Source organism: Elephantulus edwardii, unplaced genomic scaffold, assembly GCF_000299155.1.
Source record: "Elephantulus edwardii isolate Elephantulus edwardi_28Jun2011 unplaced genomic scaffold, EleEdw1.0 scaffold00005, whole genome shotgun sequence".
NCBI lineage: Eukaryota > Metazoa > Chordata > Mammalia > Macroscelidea > Macroscelididae > Elephantulus > Elephantulus edwardii.
In genome coordinates, this window is record NW_006399755.1 from 18,218,526 (window position 1) to 18,231,264 (window position 12,739).

The 12,739-nt window shown below is 40.4% G+C and overlaps 1 protein-coding gene across 1 annotated transcript in view; it reads right to left on the reverse strand.

Moving 5' to 3' along the window:
- The window catches only part of MYSM1 (Myb-like, SWIRM and MPN domains 1), a 58,317-nt gene extending 45,828 nt beyond the window's left edge, over window positions 1-12,489 (reverse strand). The window contains exons 1-3 of the mRNA XM_006879828.1: window positions 12,425-12,489; window positions 3,025-3,103; window positions 2,233-2,303 (exon numbers count right to left, since the gene is read on the reverse strand). Of these exons, the coding sequence (XP_006879890.1) occupies window positions 2,233-2,303; window positions 3,025-3,103; window positions 12,425-12,489 (215 nt within the window). The remainder of the gene's footprint in view (window positions 1-2,232; window positions 2,304-3,024; window positions 3,104-12,424) is intronic.
- Window positions 12,490-12,739: the final 250 nt, after the last annotated feature.

Sequence of the window (12,739 nt, forward strand, 5' to 3'; positions counted from 1 at the left end):
GACACATAAGGTTACCATGAGTCAGAACTGGCTTAATGGCAAATGTCTTTCTCTTCCTATAACTTATAGCTAACATTCAATGGATACTGCAGGCCTTTTAAAAGTGGAGTAATGGCAGGCAAGGATCAAAGATGATCAATTTTATATAACACAATGAAGGGGAATGATCATATGTGAAACAATGTGAATAGAGGAAAGTGTGAAAACAACATATATTCATTTGTATGCATACCAATAGAAAATAATTAAACATAAATTTAAAAAAATAAACCAAATTTTATATGCGACCAAATGGTCAACCATCACTTTAAACAAAGAGAAGGTAAAGAGGCAGGGATACAGTATTACTAGAATGGAACTACCAAAAAAGAAATAATGTTTAAACACTGCAAAGAATGTAATTAGTTACCTAACAGTCCATCCAAAAACTATTGAATGGGAACCTAACTTTCTCTGTAAACTTTCACCAAATCACATCATTATTTAAAAGTAAAATTTAAAAAGTAGCTAAAAAAATTTCAAGTACGTTCAATTTAAATATTTTCTCTACAATGTATGAAGGGAGCTCTGGTAGCCTAGTGACAAGAAACTGCACTACAATCCTGAAGGCAAGCAGTTTGAAACTTCGAGCTGCTCTGCAGGAGGACAGGCAATCTCTTCCTGTGTGATTAACTGCCTCTGAAAACTGATAGAGGGTTAGCTATGGGTCAATTCCAACTCCATGGTACATAACAGCAACAACAACAACAACAATGTATGAAGAATGTAACAAGTGAACAACAACAATGTATGAAGAATGTAACAAGTGAACCAAGGATTTAGGAACCTTTCTGATTACTCTATGACTATTAATAAACAGCCCAGGAGGGGAAAACCTTCATGAAATGGATTGACTCAGTAACTGAAGTGGGAGTAGATGTGTAAGAGACAGTAAAGCTAAAGCTGGCTTAGGATAAAGCAGAGTTCAGAGCTGTTGGACATAAGGTCACTATGAGTTCCAAGAGACTCAACGGCATGTAACAATACTGGATTGCATATTGTGTGCCAAGTGCCATAATAGATATAATGCCATCTTCTGAGAGCCTATATAGGTTCTGCTTATTATTTTTACGGTGTCTCTCTGGAGATTAAGGTGCGCCTGATACAGGCCATGGTCTTTGCAATCACTTGTTATGCATCAGAGAGTTGGACAATGACTAGGGAGGAAAGAAGGAGAATTGACGCCTTTGAGCTGTGGTGCTGGAGAAGAGTACTGAATGTACCATGGACTGCCAAGAAAACAAACAGATTCATCCTAGAGAGGGTTAAACCAGGCTACTCCTTGGAGGCAAAGATTCTGGGGCTTCGCCTGACATACTTTGGACATGTTGTAAGGAGAGACAGGTCTTTAGAGAGGGACATCATGCTTGGTAGGGTAGAGGGACAGCGCAGGAGGGGAAGACCCTCTATGAGGTGAACTGATGCAGTGACTGGGGTAATCAGGATGGGTGTGTCGGAGGCAATGCGATTGGCACAGTAAAGAGCAGGGTTTAGGGCTGTTGTACATAGGGTCGCTATGAGTCGCAAACGACTGGACGGCACATAACAACAACAACAACAACAACAACAACAACAACCTGAAAGGGAATCAATGACCATTTCTGTCATTGATTTTATCTAGGAATGCTAACATTACACACAGATCAAAGAACTAGGACAAGATAGTGGCAGAATTGTGCACAAGGATCCACAGATATGGGACTGAATGGGTGTATAAAAACTTCATCTTGTAGTATTTATTTTATGCTCCTTGTATTCCTCCCACATTACATCTGTAAATTGGTAGAGTAGGAAGTGAGAACTTTTATATATTTTAATTCTGTATCCTTGGACAAATTAACATCTCTGGTTTCATCTTACATAACTTTGAAAATGGAGAGTTGGACTAAATAATCTTGGATTTGAACTATAGTTCTGATTCAAATATTACTCTATATTAAAAGTGTATATTCAGTACAATGAATTATCTGGAAACAGCAACTAAAGTAAAATAGTGAGTCAGATCTAAGATTTAGCAAAAAGACTTGAGAAAGAAAATTTAGTATTTTACTAAAAATAGGTAACTATTATGTAACAATAGTCTAGGGTCAAACAAACCTAGTTATATACTCCATCTGTCCCATATTACCATTTTTGCAAAAATCAACTTTTAATCCTGAAATCTTTAATTTTCTTATCACCATTTAAGGATACTCTTCTTCCAACAACATTTTCTCAATGACGGCTTTGTTTTCTTCACTGATAGTGCTATCCAGAGTCCAAGGCTATTAAAAAAGAGAAAAACATATTTCCTTTCTATTTACTATTTGTTAAAATTATTTTTTTTAAAAAAACAAACAAACCCAACTCAACATGATTACAAATAACTACCATTAACGATAACATTATAATTGCCACAAAAACACTATAAAATAGGTATTATCTCATAGAAACATCCATAGCATGACTAGCATTTGAAGTAGAAGAATTGAGACTTGGCATGCTAATGTTTGATTCCAAGACTCATGCTCCTATTCATGATAAAGAAATAATGGCTATATATTACTAGATACTGTTTCTCAAATTTTCTGTATTTTTTATCTCCTTTGAGTCATAATTACTCCTGACAAATTACATTCATTTTTAATTACCAAAATACGTATTTTCAGCTGAGTTCAAGTTCCTGGCTATTTTATCTAACTGCTCACTCAACATTTCTACATCGATGTCTAATAAATGACCTTTTCAAATTGAATATTTCAAAAGAAAGTTAACAATTACATACTACCACAAATTTTTCTCTTGCTTTCTCCAAGTTGTAAATAACTATTACCAAAGACATTCTAGCTCATGAAAGATAAAATCTAAACTCTTTAGCATAACCTATGCAACTAGACCCCAAGAAAAATGTTATATTATCTCTATAGGGATTAAGAATAAGTACTCATTCAAAGAAAGCCACTCTGGGATAAGGTAATGTACCTAGTCATTTCATTAAATACTTACAATAAGGTCATTCTCAGTTCTCCAGGATGGATCTAGATAGTGATCATGTTGTAATATTGATACTGTGGTTTCATCATTTCTATAATCAATTAAAAAAACAAACAACTATTAAAGGAGGCAAAGGATGTAACAAGTGAGACTATAGGATGCAGGCATTAAGCAAATATTTATTTAGTTCTCCTCTGAGCAGGGAGCTGTGATGGCCGAGTGTTAAGAAGCTGTGCTGCAAGCCCAAAGGCATGCAATTCAAAACCACCAGCTACTCTGAGAAAGAAGGATGGGTAATCATGACCCATGTGATTTTACTAGCTTTGAAAACTCGCTGGAGGGTCAGCTACAGGTCATTCCAATTCGACTGCTGGTACACAAGTCTTCCTAGCAGATAGATTTAAAACTGCAGAAATGTTTTTTCTACCTCTACTGCAAAAGCAGGTGCCTGCTGTACGGTACACTATTCTTAATAGCTAAACACCAACTGTCTGTTCACTTACTTCATTCCTCAAAAATATCTAACTTGATGCAACAATCACAATAGTTCTGTGGACTATTTCAGATTTTTTTTATGAGTATTCATATGTATATAGGAATTCAACTTTGTATTAATTTCGCCAGTTATTGCTAAAGTATAAAAGCTAAGTGAACTAACTCAGTTGCCTAAGGATAAATACTGTATGAGAACATTACTGTATAAACAGAAAGATTAACTAGTAAAACATGTATGAGGATCAGAGCGGGGAAGGTAGGAGCAGAGGCTTGAGGATAGGCAGGGAGTAATCACAGGGTTGCACAATTTGATGTATAAAGGGAGGGGTGGGTAAAAGAAATAGAAAAGATCCAGTGTGAAAAACAATGTATACAAACACTGTTAAGTAAACCAGTAAAAAATAAAATTTTTATTTAGAAAAAAGTTACCATTAATACCAAGAACCTGAAAACGAAGAAATAACAAAGATATGCAGCGATAAGATCAAAGTAGAAAGTGCTTATAAAACAGCAAATTCAAGTATATCAATTTGTGGTTGGCTATTATAAATGGTATTGCTTTCTTGATTTCCTTCTCTGAGTTCTCTTTGTTACTGTAGTTGTTGTTAGGTGCTGTCGACTCGCTTGCGACTCATAGTGACCCTATGTACAACAGCCCTAAACGCGGCTCTGTCCTGTGCCAATCTGTTTCTAACACACCCATCCTGACTACCCCAGTCACTGATTCAATCCATCTCATAGAGGGCATTCCCCTCCTGTGCTGTCCATCCACTCTACCAAGCATGATGTCCCTCTCCAAGGACCGATCCCTCCTTACATGTCCAAAGTATGTTAGACGAAGTTTCAGAATCCTTGCCTCCAAGGGGCGGCCCAGTTTTAACCCTCTCCAGGATGCCGTCAGGTTTAACCCTCTCTAGGATGAACCTGTTTGTTTTCTAAGCAGTCCATGGTACCCTCAATACTCTTCTCCAGCACCATAGCTCAAAGGCATCAATTTTCCTTCTGTCCTCCCTACTTATTGTCCAACTCTCTGATGCATAACAAGTGATGGCAAAGACCATGGCCTGTATCAGACACACCTTAGTCTCCAGAGAGACACTACTGCTCTTCAGTATTTTGGAGAGGTCCCTAAAAGCAGACTTTCCCATCACAATATGCCTTTTAATTTCCTGGCTGCTGTTCAAGAATGTTAATTGAGTGTTAATTGTAGAGCCAAGCAAAGTAAAGCTGCGAACAATCTCAATCTCTTCACCATCTATCCTGATGTTGCCAATTGGCCCTGTGGTGAGAATCTTTGTCTTCTTGACATTGAGCCTCAATCCATATTGAAGGCTGCAGTCCTTGACCCTCTGCAGCAAGCGCTTCAGGTCCTCCTCAGTTTCAGCCAGCAGGGTTGTGTCATGTGCATAACGCAGATTGTTGATAGATCTTCCACCAATCCTGACACCACATTTCTTCTCATAGAGCCCAACCAGGAATCCTATTAATTTCTGGATATTGATCTTATAGCTTGCCACTCTACTAAATTGGCCTATTAATTCCAACAGGGTTTTTGGCCTATTAATTCTAACAGGTTTTTTGTTGAGTCTTTGGGTTTTCTGTGTACATCATCATATCATCTATATATAGTGACAGTTTTACCATCTCTTTGCGGATCTGGATGTCTTTTATTTCCTCCTCTTGTCATATTGCCCTACCAAGCACTTCCAATACAATACTGAAAAGAAGTGGTGTCAGTGGGCATCTTTGTCTGGTCTCTGTTTTCAAGGAAAATGTTTTTAGTGTTTTTCCATTGAGAATGATATTGCCCCAGTGAGGTACCATCTCCAGTAACAGTGGCAAAGTTTAACAGGGCAACAAGTAATAAATGTTGGAGAGGATGTGGTGAGATAGGCACTCTTATACATTGTTGGTGGCATTGTAAAATGGTACAACCATTCTGGAAGGTAGTTTGGCGCTTCCTCAAAAAGCTGAACGTAGAAATTCCATATGACCCAGCTATTCCACTTGGAATATACTCTGAGAAAAGGAGACCTGAGGCACAAAGATTTGTACACTAGTGTTCATAGCAGTATTATTCACCATCAAAAGAACATGGAAACAGCCCAAATATCCAATCACAAGCAAACGGATTGAGAAATTATGGTCACTCACAGACTGAAATACTATGCAACACGTAGGAGCAAGATTGTGTAAATTATAATCTAACCTGGGAAAGACTCGAGAGTATTATTCTGAGTGAACAGACTCAATCCCACAAGTATAAATATTGCAATGAGCATGGTTCAAAATTGGGAAGGGTGTACACCAGGGATGTGTCCTATCTCCATACCTTTTCAACCTGTATGCAGAGCAGATTATCCGAGAGGCTGGGCTCTATGAGGAGAAGCGTGGCATTAGGATTGGTGGACGATCTGTCAACAATCTGCTTTATGCAGATGACACAACCCTGCTCGCTGAAACTGAGGAGGACCTCATGCACTTACTGCAGAGGGTCAAGGACTGCAGCCTTCAGTATGGATTGAGGCTCAATGTCAAGAAGACAAAAATTCTCACCACCGGACCAATCGGTAGCATCAGGATGGATGGCAAAGAGATTGAGAGTGTTCACAGCTCCAGTTTGCTCGGCTCCACGGTCAACACTCTTGGCACCAGTAGCCAGGAAATCAAAAAACATATTGTGATGGGAAAGTCTGCAGTTAGGGACCACTCTAAAGTATTCAAGAGCAATGGTGTCTCTCTGGAGACTAAGGTGCGCCTGATACAGGCCACGGTTTTTGCAATAACATCAGAGAGTTGGACAATGACTAGGGAGGATAGAAGGAGAATTGATGCCTTTGAGCTGTGGTGCTGGAGAAGAGTATTGAATGTACCATGGACTGCCAAGAAAACAAACAGATTCATCCTAGAGAGGGTTAAACCAGGCTGCTCCTTGGAGGCAAGGATTCTGGGGCTTCGCCTGACATACTTTGGACATGTTATAAGGAGAGACAGGTCTTTAGAGAGGGACATCATGCTGGGTAGAGTAGAGGGACAGCGCAGGAGGGGAAGACCCTCTATGAGGTGGATTGACTCATTGACTGGGGTAATCGGGATGGGTGTGCCAGAGGCAATGAGACTGGCACAGGATAGAGCAGGGTTTAGGGCTGTTGTACATAGGGTCGCTATGTGTTGCAAACGACTCGACAGCACATAACAACAACAACATAAGGATCCAAAAGGGGTGGGAGAGGTTGGAAGTAGAGGGATGAGGATGTGCAGGGGAAGGGCGATTAATCATGAGGTTGTACAATTTGATAGGGGTAGGGTGAGGGAAATTGAAAAAATTTGTTTTTAAAAACAACATATTTGAATTTTGTAAATAAACTAATAGAAAATTTTAAAAAACCCAAAAACATAGCACAGTGAAGGAAAAAAAAAAAAACATTTTCACGAGAATACATATAATTAATAAAAAGAACTTGGGCTACTTGGGGACTTTTTTATGCTAATAGGGAATTAGAGCAACATTTAAAGTCTTTTCTGACATCTGTTTTTTTCTTTCTTGTCTTTTTTAATAACTGTTTGCTTTTTAAATATGATGTCCCTTATTTCATCCCACAATCTATCTAGTCTTCAGTCATTAATGTTCAATGCTTCAAATCTATTCTTGAGATGGTTTCCAAATTTATGTGAGATATATTTAAGGTTGAATTTTTTTTATCTTGGGGATTTGTTTTCATTTTCTTCATCTTCTTCAGCTTTCTTGTTACACAGTGATAACAATGGTCTTGAACACAAGTAGAGACCATAAGAATGGGGACTGTATACCAAAGAAGGAATTTTTGTTTTGCTTTTCAAAGAGGGGAGCAAACTGGGGGGAAGCTGGGCAGGGAGAAAAGTGCAACAATGAATGAATGGAAATCCAAAATCTCTGTAAATGTTCATTAAAATTAATAAAAAAATTTTTTTAAAAAAAAGAACACAAAATTTGGCAATGTTTCTATTATATATAGGATCTTTATGAGTTGGAATGAACCTAGTGGCACCTAACAACATCAACAACCAATGCTCTGTTCCACAGGGGATCCCCGACCTTGCATCCGTACTGAGCTTTTCCACCATCTCTTTCCTTAGATGCCATCAATTTCATTCGTGTGTATGCTACAGGTGAGGTCCATGTGTACAGTTGCCTGGTTCAGGTGCAACTCAGTCTCTAGACTGACATTATTGCTCTTCAGCACTCTGACAGCAAATTTACCTAATACAATTAATCTTTTTATTGCTTGACTGCTGGTCCCGAGAGTGTTGACTGTGGAAGCAAGGAAACTGAAATTGTTAATAATCTCAATCTTGTCTCCATTTATCATGGTGTTGTCAATTGGCCTTGTGGTGTTTTTCTTGATGTTGAGCTTCAATCCATATTGAATATGCAGTCCTTGATCTTCTGCAGCAAACGTTTCAGGTCTTCAAGGCTGTGTCATCTGTTTAACAGACTGAGGAGTCATCCTCTAATCCTGATGTCACATTCCCCATCTTAAAGCCTAGTCTCTTGAACGATCTGTTCTGTATACAGATTTAAAAGGCGTGGAGCCAGGACGCATTCCTGATGCACATACATAAAAAACACATATTTATTGTTTATCTCACCAATGAAAATTATTTAATAATTGTTATATACCAAGGGCTTGGCATGTAGAAGGTATTTGTTGAACAAGTGAATGAAGCATGGATCATATACATCTAAGAGTCAAGGGATGAGAATTTTAAACTAAAACCCACCAAAGATTTGAAGGACTAATATGATTATATTTGGATGTACTTTAGGGAAGACTGTAGGGGAAACAAGGAGGGAGATAAGAAAACAAAGTGCACACCTATGATGGTGTGAATGGGTAAATAACTAACTGCATAAATAGGTCTGAAGTTCATTAATTGGTGCATCAGCATATAGTATATAAAACCTTAGATGGTAATGCCAAGTCCTATGACAAAACTCCTTTGGGACACCATGATTTAAAGAAAAAAACAGAAGAAAAGAAGAATGAGAAGGAAAACTAAGGAAGTGAAAGGAAAGATAAAATGATTCACTTTTGTCTTCTAACTTAGGTACTTATTACTTAAGTGTTTAAAAATATGTTTTTAATTCATCTACATACTTCAGGGTGCACCATTCATACTAAATACCATAAAGACAGAGCCACACTCTGAGGCACCAGACTATGCTAGTAATACTCCTTGGAATTGTGTAAGGCAATGTTTTGACCATGAACCCATAATCTTTTAAACTCTGCTTCTTGTTGTTGTTAGGTGCCATCAAGGCAAGTATAACTCATAGCAACCCTACAAACAAAAGATCTGAACCCTGTCCATCTTGTTCTGTGCCATCCTCATTATCTCCAGCACATGTAAGTCCACTGCTGCAGACACTGTCAATCCAGCTCATTGAGAGTCTTCCTCTCTTTCACTGTCTTGGATCTTTCCAACTATAATGTGACTCTCCAAAGAATAACCTCTGCTAGTCACAGAGTCAGAATCAACTCATAACTAACCCTTCAGTAGATTTTCAGCAGCAGTAAGTTGCATGGGAGATGAGATTGCCCATCTTTCTCCCATGGAGCAGTTGGTGGATTCTGTGTTCCTTTGGGTTGGCAATCCAACTCCTTCCCACTACTAGCCACCAAAGCTCCCTAAAGAGAAGCAGGGGAGGAGAGGGACTTAAACATACGAAGAAAAAGAAGGCTCTAATGTGAAAGAGTGAGAGTGCCAATGCTTTAACATGATCTTTAGTGTTTACAAATCCACTCATTCCTCTCTTACTACAGATTAAACATCCCTGCCCACTTATCTCACAGATTTTTTTAAAAGTCTATTAAATCAAGCATGTAAAATCAGTTGGTCAAATTTACACAAATGTGAACAATTACTGTTAAAACAGGGAGCTCTGGTGGCCTAGAGGTAAGAAGTTGCGCTGCAATCCTTAAAGCATGTGGTTTGAGGCCACGGGTTGCTTTGTGGGAGAAGGATGGGCAATCTCCTCCCTGACTCTGCAACCTCCCAGAGGATCAGCTATAGTTCAATTCTGACTCAACAGTGCACAACAAACAACTGCTAATATACACCAGTACATAATTGATCTGGAACTCTGGTGGCCTAGTGGGAAAGGAGTTGTGCTACCAACCCAAAGGCATATAGTTCAAACCCACCAACTGCTTCTATGGAGAAAGGCAATCTCCTCCCAAGTGGTTTTTAACCTCTGAAAACCTGTTAGAGGATCATCTGTGAGTTGGCAACTGATTGATCTGGGCTGCTTCTTGTGAAGATTTTAGAGAGAAAGACAATATGAATTTAATTATTCTTTACACTTTTATAGCGCTTTAAAGGCCACAAAACACTTTCATGCCTGCAATGTCGGCTCCTGGTCGGCAAGGCTGGTATTCTTTCCCCATTTCAGAGAGGTCCTGATAAAAAAACCGCCCTTATGAAATTTCCCAATATGGGTAAAAAATGGTCAAACACTGGTAATTTCACATAGTTCAACCTAAGAGATTAACAAAGTTGTTCACAGTATAATTGAGAGTTGCTTCCCTGGATGCACTCCAAGTAGCACCAAAAAATCTGGAGGACAACTACCTGGCCAACAGACTGGAAGGGATCCGTATTTGTTTCCCAAAGAAAGTTAAGCTGATAGAGTGTGGCAATTATAAAACATCATCATTAACATCACATGCAAGCACAATTCTGCTGAAAATCATCCAAAAATGACTGGAACAGCACATCAGCAGAGAACTGCCAGATGTGCAGGCTGGGTTTAAAAGAGGCCTTGGTACTAAGGATATTTTAGCTAATGTTAGATCTTGGCTGGAAGCAGAGAGTACCAGAGGAATGTCTGTCTGTGTTTCATTGACTATGCAAAGGCATTTAATTTTGTGGATAGCAACAAACAAAGAGTGACTACCTTTCTTTCAGAAGAATGGGAATCCAAGAACTTTATTGTGCTTATGCAAAACCTATACTTAAACCAGGAGGCAGTTGTCAGAAGAGTGCAAGGAAACACTGCATGATTCAAACTTGGGAAAGGAGTGTGCAAGGATGCATCCTGTCTCCATACTTTTCAATCTGTATGCATCCAGGAGCCTAGACTTTACGAGGAGGAATGTGACATCAGGATTGGAGGAAGACTCATTAACAACCTGTGTTATGCAGATGACATAACCTTGCTGAAACTGAGGAGGACCTGAAGCACTTGCTGCAAAAGGTCAAGTACTGCAGGCTTTAATATTGACTGAAGCTCAAGATTAAGAAAACAAAGATTCTCACCACTGGGCTGACTGGCAGCATCATAATAGATGGTGAAAAGATTGAGATTGTTAATAGTTTGTTTGCTTGGCTCCACAATCAACACTCTCGGAATCAGCAGCCAGGAAATCAAAAGACAAATTGCACTAGTAACGTCTGCTGTCAGGAACCTCTCGAGAGTACTTAAAAGCAGTGATGTCAGTATGGAGACTAAGGTTCACCTGATCCAGGCCAAAGTCTTTGCAATTACTTGCCATGTGTCAGAAAGTTGGACAATGACTAGGGATGACAGGAGAATTGCGGCCTTTGAGCTTTGATGCTGGAGAAGAGTACTGAATATACCATGGAATGCTAGGAGAAAAAGCTGGTTTGTCCTAAAGGGTGAAGTCAGGCTGCTCCTTGGAGGAAACGTTTCTGAAGCTTCATCTGACATACTTTCAGCATGGAGGAAGAAGTGACCAGTCATTAGAGAGGGATATCATGCTTAGGAAGGTGGAGGGACAGGGCAAGAGAGGAAGACCCTTGATGAGATGGATTGATTCAGTGACTGGGGTAATGGGGGGGAGGTGTGTCAGAGACCATTAAGGTTGGCTCAGGATAGAGCAGGGTTCTGAGCAATTGTACATAGGGTTGCTATGATGGCACATACCAACAACGGTGGCTTAGTGGTAAGGAGTTCCACAGGCAAAACAAAAGCAAGAGGTTCAAATTCACCACAATAAAGAAGGGCCTGAAAACCACTGAAGGGTGAGCTATGAGTCTGTTCCAACTCAATAGAACAGGTGAATTAAGATTCACATTTTGGATCCTTACTTTACTACTGTGGGGCACTGGAAGAACATTCTTAAAATAGTACTGATTTCTTCAAGCGAACAGGAAAAAAAAGTAGTAGTGTACTGATTTCCTAACTTGGAAAGCAAGACATCAGTGCCATCAAAGTGAGCTTGCTGTCTTGTCTTGCAGAAATCCTATTAAATGGTATGTAGCAGAGTCCTGATACCATCACTAAGGGTGGATGGTGAAAGTAGACAGAGTGTTTACAGAGCTACCTACCTTATGTCAAAGCACAAGCCATAATTATTTCATGTGATCCTCACAACCACCTTATGCAGGCTCTCAGTTTACATGAAAGAGATCCGAGGCTCAGACAGGTTAAGGTTTTGTCGAAGTCACAATGATAGTGACTGGTAGGGTCAGTGAAGCTAGAATGCAAATATCAAGCTGCCTTCAAATTATTCCTTATGAAAAAGGGGACCTGTGACTAGAAGAGATAAAACACTCGCTCAAGGTCACAAAGGCTTGCAGGGGTCCCTGCCCTCAGTCAGGTCCTGTTCTGAAAACTCCAGGAGACACCCTGGGGAGACAGGAGGGGTGAGGAGGAAGACAACAGTTGGCGCTTATGCAATGTGTCAGGAGAGGTCGGCGCCCTCAAGGAACTTCGATAAAAGATGTCAAACACTAGTGCAGGAGTGTCTGCCTGCTGGTCTCGGGACGTGCTGGAGGCACGGGTGGGGCCGCTAGCACGGCCTTCCAATCCCTCCCCTGCCCCTTGCCGCATTCGTGGTGACCTCCCCACAGCGCACTCTCCTCGCACCCGCGGCCCTCTCTGCCCCAAGCCGACCCAGATTCTTCGCCTCACCCTTGCTGTGCTGTGACAGCGACTACATCTCCTTCGATGTCTACATCCACATCTTCTGCCGCCATGATGAGACTTGACCCGGTCCTGTTCTCCACAGAGATCCCGCGAGAGGTGGAGCGTCGGGGGCGGGGCTTCCCGTCATCGGGAGGCGGTGACGCCTGCTCCGGCCCCGCCCACCCGAGGAGGCGGGGCTTCCAGGGAAAAGGCTCCCGGCTCCTCCGTGGGTGACCCCATTCTGTGAATATCCTTGGGAGGTTGACAGTGGCCCCGGGGATTTTTCAGACTTATGTCTTTCCACAACTTTCACAGCTCTCT